The following is a 23,543-nucleotide window of genomic DNA, read 5'->3' on the forward strand; positions in this document are numbered from 1 at the left end:
AGTCAGCGGGCATACCACACTCATCAGCGGGCATACCACACTCGTCAGCGGGCATACCACACTAGTCACTAGGCATGCCACACTAGTCAGCGGGCATACCACACTAGTCAGTAGGCATACCACACTCGTCAGCGGGCATACCACACTCGTCAGCGGGCATACCACACTAGTCAGTAGGCATGCCACATCCATCAGTGGGTATGCCACAATATAAACTACAATTTGCACAAATGCAAGCAATGAACCACAAGCCTCAGATTTGTATTTCAAACATAAAAACACATGCTTAAAAAATACACTTATGTCAATCATTCAGTCAGGCAACTTAGGTGAGACAGCCCTGACTAGGGGTCTTGAAGAGCTCTCAACCATGCTGAAGACTGAACCTAGTAAGGCTTTTGACTTGACCTGACATTGCAAAATACCGTGATGTTCTCTATGGTTTGCAAAGATGGCTGATGGTACGTTTTACTTGGATACTTTTAAAACGTGAAAGGAAAAATTACTTCTGGGACTTGGGGTGGGGAAATTAAACATGATCTGTAATTGGCTTCGTGATCTTCTGTGCTGGGTCTGCTTTATACATGTATTTACCTAATTGACCATGAAATCTTCCACAGAGTCTGTGCTTGGCATGAGCTTTGCCAATTTTAAGCTGACTATGATAAATGGCTTTATCATGCTGTGTGCTTCTCTGCTTTTCTGTGAGAATAAAATACTTAAAAAAAAAACATTTCCTTCAGTAATGGACATTAACTTTTAAGTGGGAGAGTTTACTTACAAATGTCAAAGGGCTATAATTATAAGTATACTAGCAATTGTAGATGTTTTTGCAATTTGTATTATTTGTTAATGTCACTCTTGTTTATTATGGTTCCCTAAATTCTATATAACAAAGACACAAGAAAAGAGTTTGTTTTCTACTAAGTCAAAACAATCCTCCATGGAAGAGTGATATACATATCAAAAAGAAGCCAGACACACTGTCAATGCAAGCAACAGGCTTCTTGTAAAGTTAGGCCTAGGCTAACATAGGGCATTAGGAGAAGGCTCCTAGGCCTTTGCAGCCCTGTGAGCATGCTTCTTGTAAAGTTAGGCCTAGGCTAACATAGGGCATTAGGAGAAGGCTCCTAGGCCTTTGCAGCCCTGTGAGGTAGAGCAGCAGCTGCCAAAGGGATTTCATCACACCTTACATTATACACACCCAATAACATTTCGAATACAATATTTGACTTATTCTTTGATAGTTTTACACATGCATGAACTGTATTTGGACCATATCCGCCATTCCCAACCCAACTCAGAATCCTACCTGATTCACCCTCCTCTGAGGTCACCCTCCTCTTAGGTCACCCTCCTCAGAGGTCACCCTCCTCTGAGGTCACCCTCCTCTTAGGTCACCCTCCTCTTAGGTTACCCTCCCAACATCATATCCTCTTCTTCCTTTTCATCTTTTTCTTTTCTTTTCTCTTCCTTCCTTCCTTCCTTCCTTCCTTCCTTTCTTTCTTTCTTTCTTTCTTTCTTCCTTTCTTTCTTTCTTTCTTTCTTTCTTTTGTAATTTTGGGTCTGTGAGATAGTTCCACAAATAAAGGTGATTGCCACCAATCCTAATGACCTGAGTTTATCCCCAGTGACCCACAAAGTAAAAGGAGAGAACTGACTTTCTCTTAATTTAACATTTGACCTCTAAACACACTATAGTATATTCATGCATGCTCATACCCACATATAAAATATATATTTATGCATGCTCATATCCACATACAAAATAACTCTATTAAAAGAAAAAAGAACTACTCACTCACTGCTTTTGTTTTTATGGATCCACTGTTTAAAACATACATACATAAACACCCATTATAAGTATGTGTATATGCATATTATATTATATTATATTATATTATATTATATTATTTGTATGTATATGTGCATGTGTATACATATATGTATAATCACTGGAAAAATCACATTAAGGTAAACTAAAAATGTTTTCCATCAAAAGTTAGTATATTGGGCTGGTGAGATGGCTCAGCAGGGAAGAGCACCGACTGCTCTTCAGAAGGTCATGAGTTCAAATCCCAGCAACCACATGGTGGCTCACAACCACCCATAATGAGATCTGATGCCCTCTTCTGGTGCGTCTGAAAGGCAGCTACAGTGTACTTACATATAATAAATAAATAAATCTTTTAAAAAAAAAAAGTTAGTATATTGTCTAACCTGGACAATTCCTTGTGAGTTGTACCAGGAATCACACACCACACCACTGTGCTGACACTTTTGAGGCTAGCAAGCAGTGAGATGTTGCATGTGTACATTTTCTTTTTTTTATCAATAAGTTTTTTTATTAGGTATTTTATTGACATTTCAAATGATATGCCCTTTCCCAGTTTCCCCTCCAAAAATAACCTTCTCCTCTCCCCCTGCTCACCAACCTACCCTCTCCTGCTTCCTGGCCCTGGCATTCCCCTACACTGGGACATAGAACCTTCACAGGACCAAGGGCCTCTCCTCCCACTGATGGAGATCAATAGGCCATCCTCTGATCCATATGCTGCTGGAGCCATGATTCCCACCATGTGTACTCTTTGGTTGATGGTTTAGTCCCTGAAAACTCCAAGGGTACTGGTTTGTTCATATTTTTGTTCCTCCTAAGGGGCTGTAAACCCCTTTAGCTCCTTGGGTCCTTTCTCTAGCTCCTTCATTGAGGACCCTGTGCCCAGTCCAATGGATGGCTGTGAGCCTCTACTTCTGTATTAGTCAGGTACTGTCAGAGCCTCTCAAGAGACAGATATATCAGGTTCCTGTAGTTCCTCCTTTCAGTGGGCTAGATTTTTTCATTGGAATTGAGGAAATTTATCATCAGTCTTCTACTCACCACCTCTGCTAACACAAAAGACATATATACCACGTCAAAAGAGCTGCAAATGTAGAAGATCAGTAGTAAAGAAAGGGAGGCTCTGGGATTAACTTTGTATAAAGTGAAGGGGTAACCAAATCCACTAGCCCCAACGCATTCTACACCAAGTTGACTTCATCACCTACCCCACAAGCCTTAAGGAACATTGGTTTTCTTTTTTTTTTTTTCATTTTTTTTTTATTTTAGATATTTTCTTTATTTACATGCGAATTTCTCCTTTCCCAGTTTCCCCTCCAAAAAACAAAAAAACAAACAAAAACAAATCCCTGTTGCCTCCCCCCTCCCCATGCCTGCCACCCCGCCCTCTCCCACTTTCTGGCCCTGGCATTCCCCTACACTGGGGCATAGAACCTTCACAGGGCCGAGGTCCTCTCCTCCTATTGATGATCGATTTTGCAATCATTGGTTTTCTTAAGCTACTTCTTTTCAGGTATTTGGTCACAGCATTTGGAAAACAATAACCAATATAAAGATGGCATCGCTTCTCCTTGCTTCAAGGGATCCTAATATACTATGTTACTATTTACAGAGCACATGAATAGCTTTAAAAATGAGCCTAGACACAGATATATTTCTCCATGCTCCCAGTAAAGTTGGGTCACAACATTAGGTATATTTAAATAATATATTAAGTTGAACTAAATGCAACCATCTCAAGGACATTGTGTGTCCAGTCTGCTTAATTTATCATTCTCATTTACTATATGATTTGTTTTCACTTGTAAATAAAACAAAACCTAAACCGACCCTTTTAAATTCTAACCTTAGTGAATTTACACTTGAAATGCCTTCCAATATCTTATCCTTGTCAATCTTTATTAGATTGACAAGATCTATGAGGTTTTTTATAGCATGCTGAAATTTTTGGTAGACTTGGTACTATGTGTTCATTTATCTTAGCTCCTAGAGCTTCTTACTTTTCTGAGACATTGGTTTGTTATCATCATTTAGTGCAAAAGGGTGTTTATTTATAAATTACAAGCTTGAACTATGTGTAAATTACCTGGGCAGTCAAACAGAGGTGCGCAGCAATCATCTCAGCCCCACAGATGTGCTCACAACTGAAGTATATAATCAGATACTTGGCAAATGGAGCCATTACTGCAGGCTGCCAGTACTAGATCTTAATAAGATCTTGAATTCATTTTAACAGAACTAGAATCCATTTCTTTCTTAATGTCTATTAGCCCAGAAAATAGAGATTAAGTCATATTTAATGAGAAAAGGCCTTATTGAAGGACAAAATCCCCAAGCAGGAAAAGTGTGAAAAAGATGAACCAGGGTAGGAAGAAAAAGGGACTTAGGATGGTGCACTAGAGAGCCTGTGTAGGCTTCCTGGGGAAACAGAACAGACTCCTCAGGTATAGGGAGCAGGGAGAATGTCACAAGATCATCTTAACACAGAAACATTAGAAGAGTAATGAATGGGCTGATCCTTCTTGCCCCTAGTCTCTCTTGGTAGAATCTTCCAACACTATTGTCTATGTGCTCTACCCCTCTGGGCAATCATATACCCTATGGCCCACAGTGCGATTCTTCATCCAAACCCAGAACTGGTATGGAAGTCCAGAGTTCCTTGATAAGACATGGAATGTAATCCCTTGGAGTTCTTGCTTGTGTAAGCTGTATAAGTAGTGGCTAGACCTAGGTCTCATATAGAGGAAGACTGTGAGAGCTAACATAATAAATATCCTGACAGCAATATACACTGGGGCTCAGAGAGTGTGTAATCTGGAAGGCAAGTAAAGCTATCAAATGTGAGAAAGTATACAGGCTAGATGTGGATAATGTATCCGTATTCTCTCAAAATCTACAATAACTAAATTGACCCAGAATTTCAATAGCTTTTTAAAGTTCTAAGTGCTGTGTGTATGTGTGTGTGCACTTATTTAAGTGGTTTTGTACATGTGTATGTATGCGCATGTGAAGGCTATAGATGGACACAGAGAGTCCTTCTCAGTTGTTCTTTATCTTTTGAGACAAGGTCTCTCACTGAACCTGAAACTCACTAGTCTGTGCTACAGACATCCCATTTGTGACTGAGCACACCACTGACACATATCCTCTCCACCATGACAAGTTTCTGAGTTAGCCAGTGTCCATTGTGCTTGCACAGGCATGCACAAACACACACACACACACTCACACACTACCCTGATAAGATCTGAGAGCTACATTAATCTATGGGTAGAGATATCCAGATTTATGGGGGCAGTTTTTTTTATTACATCTATTTAGCTGAGTAATTCTAGTCCGTTCATTGCTGAAGCTTGTGACTTCTTGAACCATGGGGTTTAGGGCTAGGTTTATAACACTAGGCATGCATTTCCTTCTGTGCAACATGCCTTAAATCTTAAGGGAAAGCAGTTCCAACACATTTCTACTCTGGAGTTTAGCCTTGGGCAATGAGCATCCCCCGGCCTGCTTCCACCTTTCCTTTTCCTTATTATTGGGTGAGGTAGATGCATTCTTGACTAAGCAACTAAAATCCTTGTGGCTAATAAGAGCCAGAATGCTAGTTCAGTATAATTTATTTAACATTTCATGCTAATTCAGCAACTAAGGATTGTTTGAGTGGTTGTGGCTACTTGAAGCTAGAAGTTAGCCACCCCTGAAGTTCCTGTGAGCCCTGTGACAGGAATATTCAGAGGCAAAATAAATGTCTCCCAGGCACTAGGTGTCATCCAGACACCTTGTCCCAATGTTTAAGGGCTAGATACTCATTTCAAGACCCTTTTCAGGTCATTTTGGTGTTTGGTACATGCAGGTGTGTACTATTTGAGAAATTTAAATAACCATCCCTAGATAAGAGTCTATTCCATAGGTGTTGAAGAATTTTGTTTTGGACAGAAGCTTAAAAGCCACAAGGATGCTGAAAGGTTAGGTTTTCTTAATCCAGTGTGGCAGCCCCAGATGGGGAGTAAGTGTCTTCTTTCTTTTGTGTCGCCAAGTGTGTCTGCCAGATAACCTCACATCCGTGACTGGCAAGGTGTGTTTGTACACACCGAGATATGAATGGAAACGGAATCAATGGATGGGAAAATACCAGACTATGGAGAGAAGTTCAAGCTCCGACTCTGTCACTATAAACTCTTTGGTGCACAAGTAATGCTCTCGATGACTTCCTTGTTGGTGACACTCACTATCACCAGGGGGTGCTCTAAATGGCTTTTGATTGATGCATATTCAACTTCAATAGTAGTAATTTGATAAGGGAGTTGCCTTAAAGCTGAAGATAAAACAAAAGACTTAGTGAAATATCTTTGCATATGGAATATGCCCAATTAGCTTTAGCTATCATTATTTACTATGCTAGTTAATTGTAGTTTTCAATGACATATGCATAATATAAATAGGTGTATAAGTGTTTCCCAAAGATCTGCTAATCTAAAGTGACACCAAATTTCTATCAATTTCTAAATAATTAAGTCTAAAAAAACACCTTAAGTAACTAGGAAGAAGCACAAGCCCACTGTCAGATATAATTGCAATGCAGAATCTACACGAAGTGCATGGTTCTCATATGGCATAAATCTGCCATCGGTCCCATTACTTGCAGTTTATGTCTACCCAGCTGCAGATGAGGAATAATGACTGACTCATCCAAAGCCTCTCTGGGTCTTTAGCAGCCAGTAGGCTGGGTGTTGTCTATACTCACAGCAAAGCCTGCAGAAAGGGAACAGCATGATTCTTAGTCATTGTTAAGTAACATGAAGCATTTCCAAGCTGGATGATGGAAGCAGAACAGCATAATGTGTCCATGTTTGGAAACATGGGAAACGATTGAATAGACCTTCACAGATGTACAGAGGAAAAAGCAGGTGCACTAATGAAGGAAGGTGGGCAAAAAAATCAAATGAGGAATAACTAGAGTTGAGTTTGTTAAGATTATTCTTAAAATTTGTGAAATAGAGGAAAACAGTTAGGAAGAATAGAGAAACATTGGGGAAACAGCTTTTGGCTTAAAGAACAGTCTGGTATACTTAGTAAATAGTAGATTTCTTTTGAAAATAAAAGCTTTCCTATGAGGTAATACATACGTGATATTATTATTGAAACCTACTCTCTCCTCTAACTATTTATAAATTATTGTCACATTCTAGGAGTGGGTAACATAGTATAAAACTTGGCAAGTTTGATGTATTTGTCTTCTATCTCTTGAGTTACTATATTAAATATAAAAGACAGTGTGTGTATGTATGTGTGTGTGTGTGTGTGTGTGTTGTGCAGGTGAATGATACCCTTGCTAGTTTTGTATGTAGAGGGCAGAAGAGAAGTTAGCTAGAAAGTTCCTCCTAGAATCTCCCCTCCCTGCCCCTCTCCCAATATTAGCATGACTGGCACACAAAGCCTTCCCAGACACGCTGAATATAATATTGCATTATGTGCCGAATATAATGTAACTCAGATTCTCATGCTTATACAGCCAATATTCTTACTCACTGAGCCATCTACCCAGACCCTAAAAAGTGTTTAAAGATTTTTTTCCAAATAGACATTCCAAGAATTTGAAGATTTTCCCAAGTATTCTGAGCTGTTCTCTTCATTTTGAAAGCATCTACTTACGTATTAAGGGGGGAATGAGTGATTTAAATTATAATTATTCATACTGACTGAAGTCTGATAAGATAACCAATAGTTTATGTTTCTTACACTAAGCTGTTTTAAAATATTATGAAATTGGCTTTTATTTTAAAATTTTTACATTCTACTCATTCTTTCTAAGAACATGAATGCATTTTTCTTTGCATGCCTCTTTCCATCATCAATTATCCAGAGTCATTATGAGTTGTTTCTACAGAAGTAGATGCTGCATAAGATAGACAAAATGTGGTCCCTAACAGATCGAGATCAAATGTCTATTATCTCATTGAACAGCCAGACCTGTCATCTAACATCAGTTTTTTCATATCTCTTGTCTCTGGAATGGGAATTGTGATAACACAAGCATTCTGAGAGTCAGGAGCTACGAGATGGGCCAGGGGTCAAGGGACTTGTCACCAGCCCTACCACCTGAATTTGATCTCCAGAACCAACACAGTGGAAGGAGAGAATGAACTCCTGCATGCTGTTCTCTGACTTCAAAGTGTGTACACTGCCCACATCCATACAAATAAACGTACACACACATGCGTGTAAATTAATTTTTTTTAAAAAATTAAGATCATGTGAATCATACAGATTAAACATAATGCACACGGACAACAAGTTGTCACTTTTAAGCTCTCACTCAACATTTTACTGTTGTTATCTGCACTTGAGGGCCAGACTTGTTAAGAGTAGTTTCTACAGAAGTAGAAACTATGTAAGAAAGATAAAGTGTGGTCCCTAATAGATAGAGTGGACTTGAAGAGAAAGCTGTGGTGAAATCAGAGTGTTTAGAATTAAGAGGTGTGGTCTTTGTATTTGATGGAGAGAGCATCAATATCTGAATAAAGTTCTGCTTTTTCTCTCATTTCCCTTCCTTACAGGCTTCTGGAGCAGATGCCCTGGAGTTAAATTTATCATGTCCGCACGGCATGGGGGAGAGAGGAATGGGCCTGGCGTGTGGGCAGGTAAGCACCCCAGCAGCTGCTCCGCCGTGTCTGTCAGTACGGCATAACGGTCCCCTGTATGGATTCTTGCTGTACCTTAGGCGAGGAGATATGTGGATCTGATGACTGGCTGGAGACGTGCAGGTCTGCAGTGTTTAAATATTTAGTGCTTAAAAAGTGGAAAATGAGGGAAACTGGAATTACGGCAGCGGTTGGGTTTCATTGAGGAAATCATATTATGTGCTTGACAGGAAGGAATATCATAACAAATCGTTTTTAAAAGCACTGAAGCGGAGTTAGCTGATATCCAAGGCAATGTTCTTTATTCATTTCTGAGGCCGATCTAGTTTCCCTGGGGCAATACAGTGTACACAATGCATTGTTCGTAGTGATTTTGTAGTAAATGGGGCACAGCACAAATTGCGTTTTACAGTTTTTAGCATACAATCATTATTCCCTAACTGTATTTGGGGAGTTGCAAAAAAAATCTTTGATGGTATTTTTATTTACGGATACAATAAATGGAAGCTTTATGTTAAAGCAAATTCAAAAGAATCCTAATGAATAAATGCAAAATAATATGTTAATATATAGAAAATATGACATCTTTATGGAACATGATGTAGTGTAGTGTGTTAAGGGGAAATGAAAAAGCTTAATGCTTAAAAGGTAAGTGTTTTGAATCTCATTTCGCCTTTAAGCCCAGAGGAAATATTGTGAATTAAATACAAAACTTTGATATTTTCCTAGAACTGTCTATTTCCTAGAACTTTAAAGTTTACTTCTGTATCCACCCGTGACTTGGGATTCTTTTTTAGGAGGTACCAACTATCCCAAACTCCTGTTTGTCTCAAGTCATTGAATTGATATGAATTAAACCCAGCGCCCTTTATTTGCAGAGAGGAAAGTTTCCACATGCTTAAATGAACAAGAGTTTCTATTTTCATGTTCCAATGCAGAGAGGGGTTCTTTAAGTACATTGTAAATATTTAATAGGCCTTGGGAATGGATTTGCAACTCAGGAAGAAATCATTCTTATGAACAGCAGGAGGGGAGGGGCTGGCTGGGCATCTTTCACGTGGACCCAGGCACTTCTCACAACAGGTTACCAGACGGCCATTAAGCTAGTAAATTCATCCACAATTTAGTGCTATCAAGTCAGGGGAAAACAGCATTATTTCTGAGTCATATGAGGATCTAACAGTGTGTCAGGGATGTGGCATGTTTAAAGAAAAGGCTGTGCTGTGGAGATGGCTGAGTCCATAAACTTTCCCTTGCCACTCAAAGAGTATCTGAGCGAACCCCAGAACCTACATAAAACAGCTGGCACTGTCGCAGGTTTCTGTAATAACCAGTATCGGAGAGTCAGAGATGGGAAGATCCCTGGAGCATTCTACCCCCCATCAACCTAAGGGTTTAGTAAGCTCCAGTTCCAGTGAGACACAGATGGGGGGTCTGAAAATACAGTGGTGTCATTGATCTCCTACTGTCACATGGGTATGCGTGCAAAGCCCCCCACAAGAACGCAGATGGTGAAGGATGCCAAAAGAGCATCAGTCCAGGGCTTGAGTTGGTCCTAAGTGGGAACCCTCTTCCATCATCCACTGAGTTTACCCCCTTTGACTGTTTCACAGTCTAGACCTCCAAACCCACATTTTACAAGGTAAATTCCTTGCATAATGTCAGCTTTGGGAAAGAGGAACATACTAATTTCCTAAGGAAGAGTGCATTCTGGTGTTTATATTTTGCCACAGATAGAACAATTATTTGAAAATGTTGCGATTCCCAGCTGAGTTTCTCCTTCCAGAGTAGGCTTTGTTCCTTGCCTACATCTGAACTTCCGCAGCTATAATTCAGTGTAGGTGTATTCTCTCCAGAGAGTTATGTGGTCACAGAAACTTTTACACAGCCTTGAGCTAAACGGGAATGCCAAATGTTAAAAATTTTGCAGGCAGAGATATCAATAAGATTTTCAAAGATTTGGATTTGTTGGCTCAAGGAGAGGGCATGTTTCTATTTCACTTCTTGGTGCTACTAAAACCGAAACTGGTTCTTATCAGCCAATCATACCAATTTTCTTTGAATTTTTACTGTTAGAAGTTAAATAATTGGGAAATAAAGTCAATTTAAGAAATTTTGCATAGACTTAAGGATATGAATATTCAGCTTTTTGAAGGAGAAGGGAGAATATTACTGTAATTTTATTAAAGGGTTTTCTATAACGGTTTAAGAGGGGCATAGGCAGTCTGGCCTTATTTGAATTTACCTCTGGCATTTCCTGCTTCTCTTCCTCTGGGTCCCACTGTTTCTCCCACCATCCCTGAGCTCCCTATACTCCCACGTTGGTAGAATGTGTACTCACTGTGCGGTCAGTGGAGGGATGAAGAGCTGTTGTACATGGATTCCCTTTACAGCGTTCAAAGCCTAATATAGGACTGTCTACACTGTCAGAGCATTCTGAATGCTTGCTGCGTAGAAGGCAGGGCAGCAGGGCTGGGTCTAGCGTGGGACTTTATCTAAGGGAAAATCCTTTTACACAGCACATTTTCGCTTCTGAGTACCTGTTGTTACTCATTTAACTCAGCTTTCTCACAAATATTTAGTAAGTGAAGTTTTTTTTCTAAGAGTGTGCCTTTATATAATTATCATAAGTTAAAATACATAGATGTGTATAAATATATAATAAATATAAATATACACATATAAAATCTAAATATACATATACATGACCAAAAATAATGAAGTTTATGAGCAGAGAAAAATGTAATCTCTGTTAAATACAAACATCTTACTTATGAAATGTGCATATATAAAAAAAAAAATCTCAAGCTGACCTTAATATTTATCTAATGTGTTTCCTAGCAGATGAGACTTGTCATATGAGCCCTTATACTCATCAGCTGTACTAAGGGGTTGAAGTCATTCTCCCTCCATATTCTTTCCACTAGTCATCAAGCCACTTGCCCTTCTGGGGCATAGGTGTATCCACCCCCAAACTGTGAGATCTAAATAACATAATCTCTGAAGTCCTGTATAGCGCTAACGTTCTGTGAGTGTGGCAATTTTAAGTAGTAGGCTAATCAGTGCTTTTGAAAATCCCCAAAAGAATGAGTTATCATTAGATTGCTCCTAAAAGCAAAACAAAACAACAACAAAACTTTCACATTTCATTATTCTACATAAACTCATTATTTCATATTTAATCTCTGTTTTGTAGGATAGACACTTCCTAGTCTCTGTAGAAAGATGAAATGAAGGGGAATCACCAAAACACACATGCATGATATTTATTTCTATAGGTGCACACCTGTGATGAAGCGTAGTATATAAACAGAGAACTAATGACCAATAATGAAGATGGCTACAAAAATGTAGTATTATGAGAATTATTTAAAGCTTCTGAAATGGTTAACATTGGGGTTCTCTTAATAGCTGTAGATCGTGGTTTACTGTAGGTAACTGAAACTGCACACAGGAAAAACCATTTAGTTGTTGGTAAACATTGAGCTGAAATGAATCTTCATTATTTTAATACCATCAAGCACTGCTTATTCTCATATATTATGTTTGATTTGATAAATGAAGGATAATCATGAAACATTTAAGGTGTGAGATTGTACAATGCCCTGGTCTCAGTCCCCAGCACAATAATATATGTGTGTGTGTATGTGTGTGTGTGTGTGTATGTGTGTGTGTGTGTATATGTATATATATATGTATGTATATATGTGTATATATATATATATATATACACGTTAGATGGATGTTGTGATAAAAGTCTATGATCTAGGCTACTTGGGAATCAGATGTCAGAATATTGTGAATCCAAGCTCACTCTGAGAACACAGCCATATCCCATCCTCCAAATGAATGTGTAGAAAAAGTCAAACTAATATCATCGAAGTTAAGGTTGTTCACTAAAGCCACAATTGGTTTGCCATCTTGCATGCAAAATGGAAAAATAAAGCCTTTGGTCACTTACATAAGTGCCTAGGGTTCTAATTTTTTAAATGTATCCCCTTAGAATTGCTGTTCAAACAATTTGAGAACATGATAGTATTCTGGTTGTGTGTGCTTCAAAGATCAAAGTTGCACCTCACCTGTGAGAAAATCTCTACTCTAGTTGTCAACCACCAAAGGAGGTTGCATTCTCCTATACTTGTGTTCCAATCTCAAAGCAGGCCAATGGGTACCAAAGTCATTGCCTTAACTGGCAAGCTGGCCAGAACATAGGAAAGGCACTGAGAAGAGTTACCCGTGAGAAAATAGTCCAGTGTCAACATTAAAGTTAGTAACTGATGATTTCATTGCAAGAACAAATTAACTCTTAACTCCTTTCATAATTCTGAATCCTCCTTATTTCCCATCCCTCCATTTATAAAAGCACAAGGAGGGGCTGGAATGATGGCCCAGAGGTTAAGAGAATTGACTGCTCTTCCAGAGATCCTGAGTTCAAATCCCAGCAACCACATGTTAGCTCACAAACATCTATAATGGGATTTGATGCCCTCTTCTGGTGTGTCCAAAATCAACTGCAGTGTAGTCATATAAATAAAATAAATAAATCATTAAGCCACACACACACACACACACACACACACACACACACATACAAGCCTGAACTTTCAAGTTCCTTCCCCTACGCATGAGGGAGACTCTGTGTCTTAGCTTTCAGATTTAAAGTGTCCAAATGTTATACAATTATACATGTAAGTCTATTTCCTATAAAGCTATATACATTTTTGTCTAATTAAACTATAATCATCTTTTTATTTTTTATTGGATAGTTTATTTTTTTACATTTCGAATGTTACCCCTTTCTCGTTTTTCCCTCCGCAAGTCCCCTATCCTATACCCCTTCCCCCTGCTTGTATAAAACAGTCCAGTTTTCATCTTTGGAAATTTCTCTCTTTGCCCTAACTAACAAAAACTCTTTAGATTCTTTTAAAATTACATTGAACTTTTCATGTTTACGTTTGCTGAATCTTCTTCCCAATGTTCAGAATGGTGCTTAAGGAGGCCTGTGGAAAATCATTCATGCTCTTCTCAGTGCTTTTGCAAGTGCTATCAACCCAGTTTTTGAACCAATAATCCTTCCTAGTGCTTATGTCTTTTGTATGATACAGAGTTGAGTGTCTTTCAAAGATAGCCAAAGTCAGGAAGTGGAGCTCTGTTAGGCGCTTCTGATTTTCCTTCTAGTGGATGGAAATACCAGCAGACACGGACAAGAATAAGTCTCACTGTCACTTGCGGGTTTTGTCCATATAATTTGCCTTGTTTGAACATTCCCATGTGTGCTTGCCCGTGTGCATGTGAGTGCATTCGTGTGTGTGTGTGTGTGCATGCATGTGTGTGTGTGCATGCATGTGTGTGTATGTGTGTGTATGTGTGTGTGTGTGCATGCATGTGTGTGCGTGTGTGTATGCATGTGCGTGTGTTTTGCAGATATATGTACATGTGTAGGGGTCATAGGTAGACCTCGGGTATTGTTCCTCTGGTACCATTAGTCATTTATTTATTTGTTTGTTTATATGTTCATTTATTTGTTTACTTATTTATCTATACTTATTTATTCATTGAAGATAAAAGATCTGCTATTGCCCTGAAAATTTCCATGTAGTCCTAGCTGGATGTCCAGTGGTCTCCAAGGATTCATCTGTCTCCAAGGCACTATCTAATACTGGGATTACAAGAGGTGCTACCATGCCCACTTAAAAAAAAATTATTAGTATTAAATGTGAGTTCTAAAGGCAGGATTCAGGTTAGTGGCGGTAAGGGTGGTAAGCACTTTGTCCATTGAGCCATCAACCCAGCCCTTATATGTCTTTTCTAACTCAACTTCTTAATATTAGAAATCAGATTTTTCCAGAATGTTTGCTGACTCTGGATTTCTGACATCATAGGATCTATACCGGCTGCTTACTTCTCAAATATGCCACTAAGAACTGAAAGAAATATTGTTCACAAGGGTCCAAGGATGTGACGGAAATTGGAATAAAATGTCTTGCCTTCCTAGTTTACAGTCCATATTAAGAAAAGCCATACAACCCAATAATGCATACATAATCAGATAGAAATTATTGTATTTCCTTACAAAAATCTACTTTGTTGTTGTTCATGTAAATTGATAATTTCTTCCTTCAGCTGTGATGTTTTGTGCTGTGGTGAAGCTTGGGTGTATGGAGCTGAAGGGAGCCTGAAAGGTTGGTTGTTTCTTGTTAGCCCTTTATGTACAGAGTGGAACTGGCCAGAGTGAGATGTTTGATGTGTTTTCCCTCAAACTATCAAGGACCAAAGCTTTGGTTCCCTTCATGCTGGCCTCTTCTCTGGTACCTTGTCCAGTATTCTATATTGTTAGTTCAGAGCATCCAATTTCATATGTGAATAGGGAAGTAAATGAGTAAAATATGCAGACTTACCCCAACTGTCTCCTTTGTCTTTTAATCTTCTGTATATCCAGAAGTCATACCCTTTGGCTGAAATTAGCCCCCCAAAATCAGCTTTTATATCTGGGCGAATGGCATCTAATATATTAACTGATATGACTTATCAATCAACCAAGTGTTCCCTGAAAATGGAAGACAATTACGTGTGCAGGACTGTGGAGGTGGGAACCAGGATTCCGTTCTTGAATTGTGATGATGCAGAGCTTGGCTACCTCTCTAATCCTCCGAGAGGTTGCAACATACTTTGGCTGTTGTTGGTTTTCTGCTCTCCGTTGCTTTCAATACCTTCATTAGAGGTTCTTGGCTAATGCACAAGTATTCCGGAGAATATTTAGATGGAAAAGATCCACCATGGTAATGTAATTGGAGGGAAGACAGTCAAGCTTCCCAGGCAGGTCAAAGGGCTGAACAAAGCTGATAAAGTCCATTACCAACTGCACCTTCATGCTACCTATGCCTCAGTAGCACGCATTCCTCTATTCACATATCACCTATACAGGATTTCTAAGTACATGCCTAGAGAGATGGCTTAGCAGTCAAGAGTGCTTGCTTTACAATCATGAGGACCATTGTTTAGATCCCAGCATGCATGCAACAAGCTGCACATCCTAGACATGCCTCTGATCCCAGCACTAAAGGTTTATGGTTTCCTGCAAAATTGAGACAATGCAAACCCAGGGCTTAAGGAGAGACTCCCACCTTGGAGGGACAGACAACCCATAAGAGAGAAAGACAAACAAGTCCCTGCCCTGGCTTCCATACTTACATGTATAGGTAAAAGCACCTATATATATATTATACGCACACCAACACACACACACACACACACACACACATACCACAAATGAATCTCAAAATAATTTCCAGGCCCTATTTGTGACTCATTCTCAACATTAATTTTGTCCTCAGGAAGACTTACATTGGGAAGTTTTCATGATGGTAAAAGTGAGCAAGACGGAAAATGTTTACGAGTTGTGAATCTTAAAATGTTCAACATCTTAAATGATTATTACTCCATATAAAATCACCCAGAGGGATACTTTGACATTTCCCCCCCAGGATCTGTTCTATGTCCAAACTTAATTTACATAAAACTTTATGTGTATGAAATAATGAAATATCAAGGCAAAGCAAGGCCTGGTTTCTGTTTCAGCCTGCCAATGTTTTTTTTTTTTCTCCACAAGACATTAACCACAGAATATTCTTCTCACCCATGCCAGAGAGCAGATGTCTGTCACTAGGAAGAGAGTCCAAAACTGAGAGTGAAGACTGCACTGCCCCAGATGTGCTTGCCTCTCCCCTGGGAAATAAATCCTTCCTCCAGCAGCTGGGTTAACAGACCCTCTTTCTCACACAGCACATTGTCCCGGGAGCTACGACCAAAGCACTGTTTGAATAAGGTCCTCATTAAGCATCTGTGGAGGGGACAATATAAAGATACTTATTTTAATGCCCAAACTGATAAGTCTCAAATCTTTCCTAAATTTTCCAGAGAGTAGAAACTTGGAAACTCCGGAGGTTGAGAGATCTAAGGGATTAGAAAACTGAGTGTAAAAACTACTGAGAAGTGCAGCCCAGGGTTCACTTGCTGAGTTCCATTTGCTTTTGACATTGGTCTGGTAGCAAAGGAAACCATTTCTTCTTCAGCTTTTGCATTCCTACTCTTTCTCCGATTGTAACTCTTACAAGTGATGCATTTGAAGCCACATATGGCAGCACATGTGGATAATCCCTCCATTGAGGAAGCAGCTGTAGGAGCATTGTGATTAAGCTTATTTGGGTCTCCATAGTGAGTTCCTGTCTCAAAAAAAAAAAAGGTAAAAGATTGTAGTAGAGGGTCATAGAGACAGACAGACAGACAGACAGACAGACAGACAGACAGACAGAGACAGAGACAGGGTCAGAAACATTGAACAAACTGCTCCCTGTGATGTTTAGCCATGTGCTAATTGGCATGGCCACTGAGACTAGAGAGTAGAGTTTTCAGTCCTGTGAGTTGACCTATGAAATGTAGTCTGAGGCTGATGTTTGGTGAAGATAGCACCAGAGGAGTCCCATGTAACAACTTTGGTGAGCTAATGCAGCTTCACAAGAAACATGAGGAAAGCCTGTGTACTATGATTGGAGGAATGCCTGAGGTCTGATTCTGATGGCCCCCACACAGTGGGTTTACTCTCCTCTTTTGTTTTCCTTGTGGTATGAGAATTTTAAAGGGCTTTTGGATCAATGATCCTCTTGTTTATGAGGACTCAAAACGAAATATTTGTTTTGTGCTATATTATGTTGCTTAACTTGTTATTTGATTTTAATTCACTGCTATTTGCACAGATGGGTGTGCCCTATAAGGAGATAACTCCAGGAGATCTTGAAGATCTTGAAGAGGCATTTATGTAGCTGGCAATAACTTGCCTAAAGCTAGTAGTCTATGAGCTTTTTAATTGCAGTTATTAATGTTTGTTAATGATATACAAATGAATGCTTCTTTTAAAAATTACAAACTTTTAGTTAAAAGTGGTGTATCATTTAAATCTAAGTATCAGTATAAAGACTATGAATATTGTTAATTTTTATGGCCATGATATGATAGTAAGAAGCATTATATTTTGTAATAGGTACATTTATTGATGGATCACTATAGAGTCATCTACATGTATATTTTAAGCATGATGAGTTTTTAAATATATATATTTGCTATATTCCATAGAGGAATAGCAAAAGTACTTTAAAGACTTTTAAAGGTTACTCTTAAGTGATAGTTTTTAATATCACAGTGAATTAGAGAAGTTGAGCCAGGCTTTTTCTCTACTTTCCCATCATAGCATCTGACCAAATTATAAAAATTAACTTACAAAACACCATTGGCCCAAGGTAATGAAGACAGGGGATGGGGGAAGGGGTGTGATCTTAGCTTATGATTCCATGAAGAAATGTAGTTCCAGAGTGTCACATCAAACTGATCAAGACAGGTTGGGGAATGGGATGGAGAGATGGCTCAGTGGTTAAGAGCACTGACTGCTCTTTCAAAAGTCCTGAGTTCAATTCCCAGCAACCACATAGTGGCTCACAACCATCTGCAGTGTGATCTGATGCATCTGACACACCTCTTCTGGTGTGTCTGAAGACAACTGCAGTATACTTATATACATAAAATAAATAAATCTTAAAAAAAAAGACAGGTTGGGGACAAAGCAGAAAACAAGATCATTAAGTTATGATAATTAACAGCAAAAAGGAATACTTGGTTATGAATTCCAATTATTTTAGAGTAGTAGAAGAGCTGGAAGACAGGGTTGCTTTAGCTATATAAGAAGGCCCCAGACTACATGAGACCTCTCTGGAAACAAAAAGTAAAGATAATAAAAATTTAGAAAAAAAAATCTAAAGCCAGGCAGTCGTGGCGCATGCCTTTAATCCCAGCACTTAGGAGGCAGAGGCAGGCAGATTTCTGGGTTCGAGGCCAGCCAGGTCTACAGAGTGAGTTCCAGGGAAGCCAGAGCTACACAGAGAAATCCTGTCTCAAAAAAAAAATTAGAAATATTAAATCTATTACATTTTGTGTTTCATAAAAATGATAAATACAAGGCAGAGTGAAATGCAGTCTTTCCAGCAGAAAATAAATCAAGAAGTACATTTTATAAAGAATGACTTACAGCAAGGTAAACTGATACAGAACTTCTATGTTGAAGAAAACTTGAGTTTATTCAGCTAGCTTCTGTATGTGCTGGGCATCATGATAGGTATTTCTGCCCCTGCAATCCTAATTCTGCCTCAGTTAACTTGGGATAGCAAAAGAATGTTCTGCCTTAAAAACAAACATAAGCTACAGTGGCTTGTTTCCCTTTAAATCTACAAGAGACTGATTTTGACATGTGGTAGGTATTTAGCAATAGTATTTGGTTAGACTGATGAGGGAATACTGACTGAGCCAGTGAACGAATAACTAAAGGAATCAGCCCAGATGTAGACATTTTCATGCCTTTATCAATGAAAAGACACTGTGTGGGGCTGTCTTACTAGTATGGCTGACTTCAGAACTGTTTGACTCTATTGTTCTGTTCCAAATAGGGAACTCAGCATTTCTAATTATTTTCTTTCCTACGAACTTACTCTCTTATTATTTTTTCTTTTATTCTGTTGGTTATTCCTCTCTCAACCATTTCTCATGTGATTTGCTCAGTGTCTCTGGAACCCTTCTGAGATGTGTTAATCCAGAAGACTCATCACCTCACAGGAGGAGATCTACTTTTCATGAGTACTACAGCTTTTTGTTTAGCAAGAGTGGATATATGTATATATATATATACATATGTATTTCTCTCTCTCTCTCTCTCTCTCTCTCTCTCTTTCACACACACACACACACACACACACACACACACATACATATGAGAGAAATTTTGGAGAAGAGAAATCAAAATGTAAAACTATAATTTCCTCTCCATATTATACCCTACAAGGTCTGCCAGTGCCTGACAAATACAGAAGTGGATGCTCACAGCCATCCATTGGACTGGCAACAGGGTCCCCAATGGAGGAGCTAGAGAAAGACCACAAGGAGTTGAAGGGGTGGGCAGCCACATAGGAAGAACAACAATATGAACTAGCCAGTACTCCCAGAGCTCCCAGGACTAAACCACCAACCAAAGAGTACACAAGGAGGGACTCAAGACTTCAGCTGCATATGTAGCAGTGGATGGCCTTGTGGGAAATCAATGAGAGGAGGGGCCCTTAGCCTTGTGAAGGCTTGATGCCCCAGTGTAAGGGAATGCCAGGACAGGGAAGCAGGAATGGGTGGGTTAGTGAGCAGGAGGAGGGGGGATGTGGTGGGAGGTTTTTGGAGGGGAAATGTGGAAAGGGAATAAAATTTGAAATGTAAATAAAGAAAATATCTAATTAAGAAAGAGGGAGGGAGGGAGAGAGAGAGAGAGAGAGAGAGAAAGAGAGAGAAGAGAGAGAGAAAGCACTGCACAGCCTGGCCTCTAGGGGGCATAACATGTAGTTTTCAGATGTGCCCATGCTGGTTGCAAAGTAGCAGAGCAGTTCTGGTTTCCAGATGTCTCTAATGGTGCCGCGGCTTTCACCTACCAAAGTGTTACTGCTGGCTAAGCTTTGATCCAAGAGCTACATTTACTCTTCCTAGCAACTCTGTGATTAAGTTAAACAATAACTTAATCCTTTTACACATAGGAAATTCCAGAGACAAAGAGAAGGCCTAGCATAGCAGGGCCACAGGAAGTCCAGATCCTGAATTCTTTGGGCTCATTGCCTGGGCTCATGGCCCTCTTTAGGAATAAATGTCAAAGAAGTGATTGCTGGTTCTATCAACTATACCTTGGCTTTTATATCATGGGAGCTGACCGTCTTATCCTTTGGCACAGGATATCTCACTTGAACTCTAGTCTCAATGACAAGGTTAGACTGGCTGTCCAAAGAGCCCCAGAGATCCTTCGGTCTCTGCTTTCCTAGGGCTGGATTACAATCATTACACTACAGCTTTTGAGGTGGTCGGTGGGGGTCGAACTCTGGTCCTCAAGTGCTCATGCCTTCAGGACAGAGACTTTGCAGGCAGCCATCTTCTACATGTGTTCACTATCCAAAATAGTGCTGCTGTGCTTAAGGACATTATGGAAGTTCATCAGCTGGGCTTGGAATGTAGCCTCGGGATAGGGTGCTTATCTAGTATAAATGTAGCCACAAGCTTAACCCCTAATAGTGCAAAATACAATACAATAAATTAAAATAATCTTTTCTATATGCTGCTATTGATTACAAAGGCCAGTATCATGGTTGTTATTAAAAACAACAACAATAACAACAACAAACCCACTACTTCAAAACTAACAATAACAATAAGAAACAAAGGCTTACAGTTCATGCCCAGATTGCCACCAAATTCTCAAGAAGTGCATACAAGCCTCAGTACAAACTTTCCTTATTTTCTGTATGCTTGAGTGGCTATAAATAATCTAATGATCAGAGATATTAATCGGCTTTAAAAATGTAAGAATATGGAAGTTCAGAAACAAAACAAAATGACAAACAAAAACAGAATAAATGAATAAACAGAAAAACTCTAATTTTAAATATTTTCTCCACCCAAATCTAAAGAGAACTTTAGAGCCAGTGAGATGGGTCAGCCAACAAAAGTTAAGTCCTAGATACCCAGGGAGGAAACAAAGAATTGGGTCTGGAAAGTTTCCTTCTGACTACCTACATGTCACATGCTCTTTACAATATATGCAACCATGCTAACACACCCTCCTTACTACACATGTGGACACACATGCATGCATGTCCACACACATATTAATAATAAATGAAAATAACAATTATGAAAAGATTAATATCAAACCTTGAAAAAAATATCTATGCTCGAAAAAAAATGAAGCCTATTTTTTCCTAGCCCTGAGTGTGACTGACCAAGTTCTGGTTTTATTTTTTAAATCTATCATTTCACTCTTTACATTGGAAGCCATCCCTCCTTCCCGTCGAGGAGGGTCAAGGAGGATTTGGATCCTAGAAAACTGCATCAGGCAGGCAGAGGTGGATTCTTTAGAACCTGGAAACCTGGGCTACAAAAGCCAGTGGAGGTTGCCTGAGCCGGTGGAGGTTGCCTGAGAGTGAAGCCCCGCTTTTGTCCACAGTGGGAAGCTATGGATCTGTAGAGTTCTGCCCAGCTCTTTCTGCCCTGCCTGCCAGTCCCCAGCCTACCCGTCTACAAAGGGTGGATCATTAAGCCATCCAGGCAGTGGGGAGTATTTTCAGAGAGTTGTTGCCCTTTCCAGCAGCCTGGCAGCGAGTGACCATAATAAATTATGCACAGCTCTGTGAGACTGTGACACCAGGCGCTGGAGGAGCAGCAGGGGTGGCTGAAAATCCATTATTTGAAATTTTTGTTTCTTTTTCTTACTAGGTTCCATGCTGCTCCGCTTCTGTCATCTCTCTCCTTCTCTCCCCCCATCCATTGTTTTGAGGGGTTTATGTCTGACAGTTCTTTTCTAAGGCCGCTTTTGTCCCTTTTTGTTACCTTGTTTCTGCCTTCTCCGCACCCCCTCCCTTCTTGAACTTGTGTGTTCCAGCCTCCTTTCCTTCTCTGTCAGGCGTTTGCCTTACTTGCCTTTCTCTCTCCCCGCCTTATTGTCTCACATAATACAGACAAACAAGTTCTCTTTTTGTCTGCATTCTTCTGCACGGTGTTATGGAGTTGTCGGTTTTTTTCCCTTCAGGATAAGCATGCTCACTGTATGAACTATTCATTCGAGTCCGGAGAATTCCAAACACATGTCCGGAGGAGTGCCAGGGCTGGTGACAACAGAAAACAATCAAACCAACCAGGAGAGTCGTTCATTGAAAACAGCACAGACCTATTTGTGCACCCACAGATCTGCTCCTACAGCGTCTGTTCGTTTATGCAACTGATTGCAGAACATTCAAAATCATCAACTTTTCTCTAAGAATAGGACCGATCCAAAGAGCCTGTGTTCTCACAGATCCAATTCCTATTCATTCCACCCTTATCCTTCAGTCCATGACTAGTTTCTGAAAGCGCAGGTCCCATGAAGTAGCTACTGATTCAGCTCATTCCCTATTGGAGATTAAGCAACTATCACATCCCACTCCCAGGTGCTGGGGAATCCTGGCCTCCTCAGTAGTCATCCAGTTGTCTAAAAGCCTTTTATGTTCTTTACTTCATTATTTCTGCCCTTTCCCGTTGCTTTTATTCAGCTGAAAACCCATCACAGGGCAGGTAGTCTGCATCCCACCTTCTCCATGGTCTCCCTTTGGACCACAGTCCTACATTTATAGTTAGTGGTATAAGACGAACTTTGTACTCTTCTCTTTGAAGTCAGTGTTAGATTTGGGAAGTTTTAAAACTCCTTGACAGGGAAACACCCAAGAGCACGTCAGAGTTCCCAATCCCATTTCTTTATTGCTATAATTATATATTCATAAACTCAACCAACAACCTCTAATGTGGTGTGGCCAGAAGACCTTAGCAATGCCTTTGAGCAGCTAAATTTAATTGACTGAATTTAATTAACATATATACTAAATGTTAGAAAGTTTCATCAAAATATAAATTGAACCCTTTCTTTTACAATTGTTCTATTGATTGATTGATTGATTCATTGATTGATTTTACTTGCTCAAGTCTTCCATTGGCAAATGTGGTCTCTCCTAATCGCTTTTCATGTGAATCAATTTCATTTTCTGTTTTTCTGTGATTTTTCTCCTTACCTGTTTTCTAATATATTCAAAATTCACTAATTTTCCTAATTGTTGCTCTACTTTTTGTTACTGTTAGAGCAATTACTAGTTCACATTAATTGTTCCGATATGTGAGTCTCACTGTGACATTTTCATGTATATATACATGCCCTCCATGCTGCAGCTGGACCTAGAGCAGCCAAAACCTGTGAACTTGAGGGCATACTCAAGCTTGGAAGGATCATACAGGAGGCAGAAGGGACTGTCAGATTCCTAGAAAATGGAGTTACTGGCATTTATAACATGCTAATATTTGAGTTCTTGTTCCCTGATAGAGTGATTAATCACGAAGTCAGTTCTCCAGCCTCCCTTTTCTTGCTATTTTTGGGGGGCCAGGGGAAGTGAAGATCAGAGATAGAATCCAGTACCTTCACA

General features: G+C 39.5%; 1 protein-coding gene across 1 annotated transcript in view; it reads left to right on the forward strand.

The window, feature by feature from the left end:
- The window catches only part of Dpyd (dihydropyrimidine dehydrogenase), an 835,953-nt gene that overhangs the window by 537,428 nt on the left and 274,982 nt on the right, over positions 1 to 23,543 (forward strand). Inside the window, exon 16 of the mRNA XM_031375299.1 lies at positions 8,392 to 8,475. Coding sequence (XP_031231159.1) covers positions 8,392 to 8,475 — 84 coding nt within the window. The remainder of the gene's footprint in view (positions 1 to 8,391; positions 8,476 to 23,543) is intronic.

Source organism: Mastomys coucha, unplaced genomic scaffold (genome assembly GCF_008632895.1).
Source record: "Mastomys coucha isolate ucsf_1 unplaced genomic scaffold, UCSF_Mcou_1 pScaffold16, whole genome shotgun sequence".
Taxonomy (NCBI): Eukaryota; Metazoa; Chordata; class Mammalia; order Rodentia; family Muridae; genus Mastomys; species Mastomys coucha.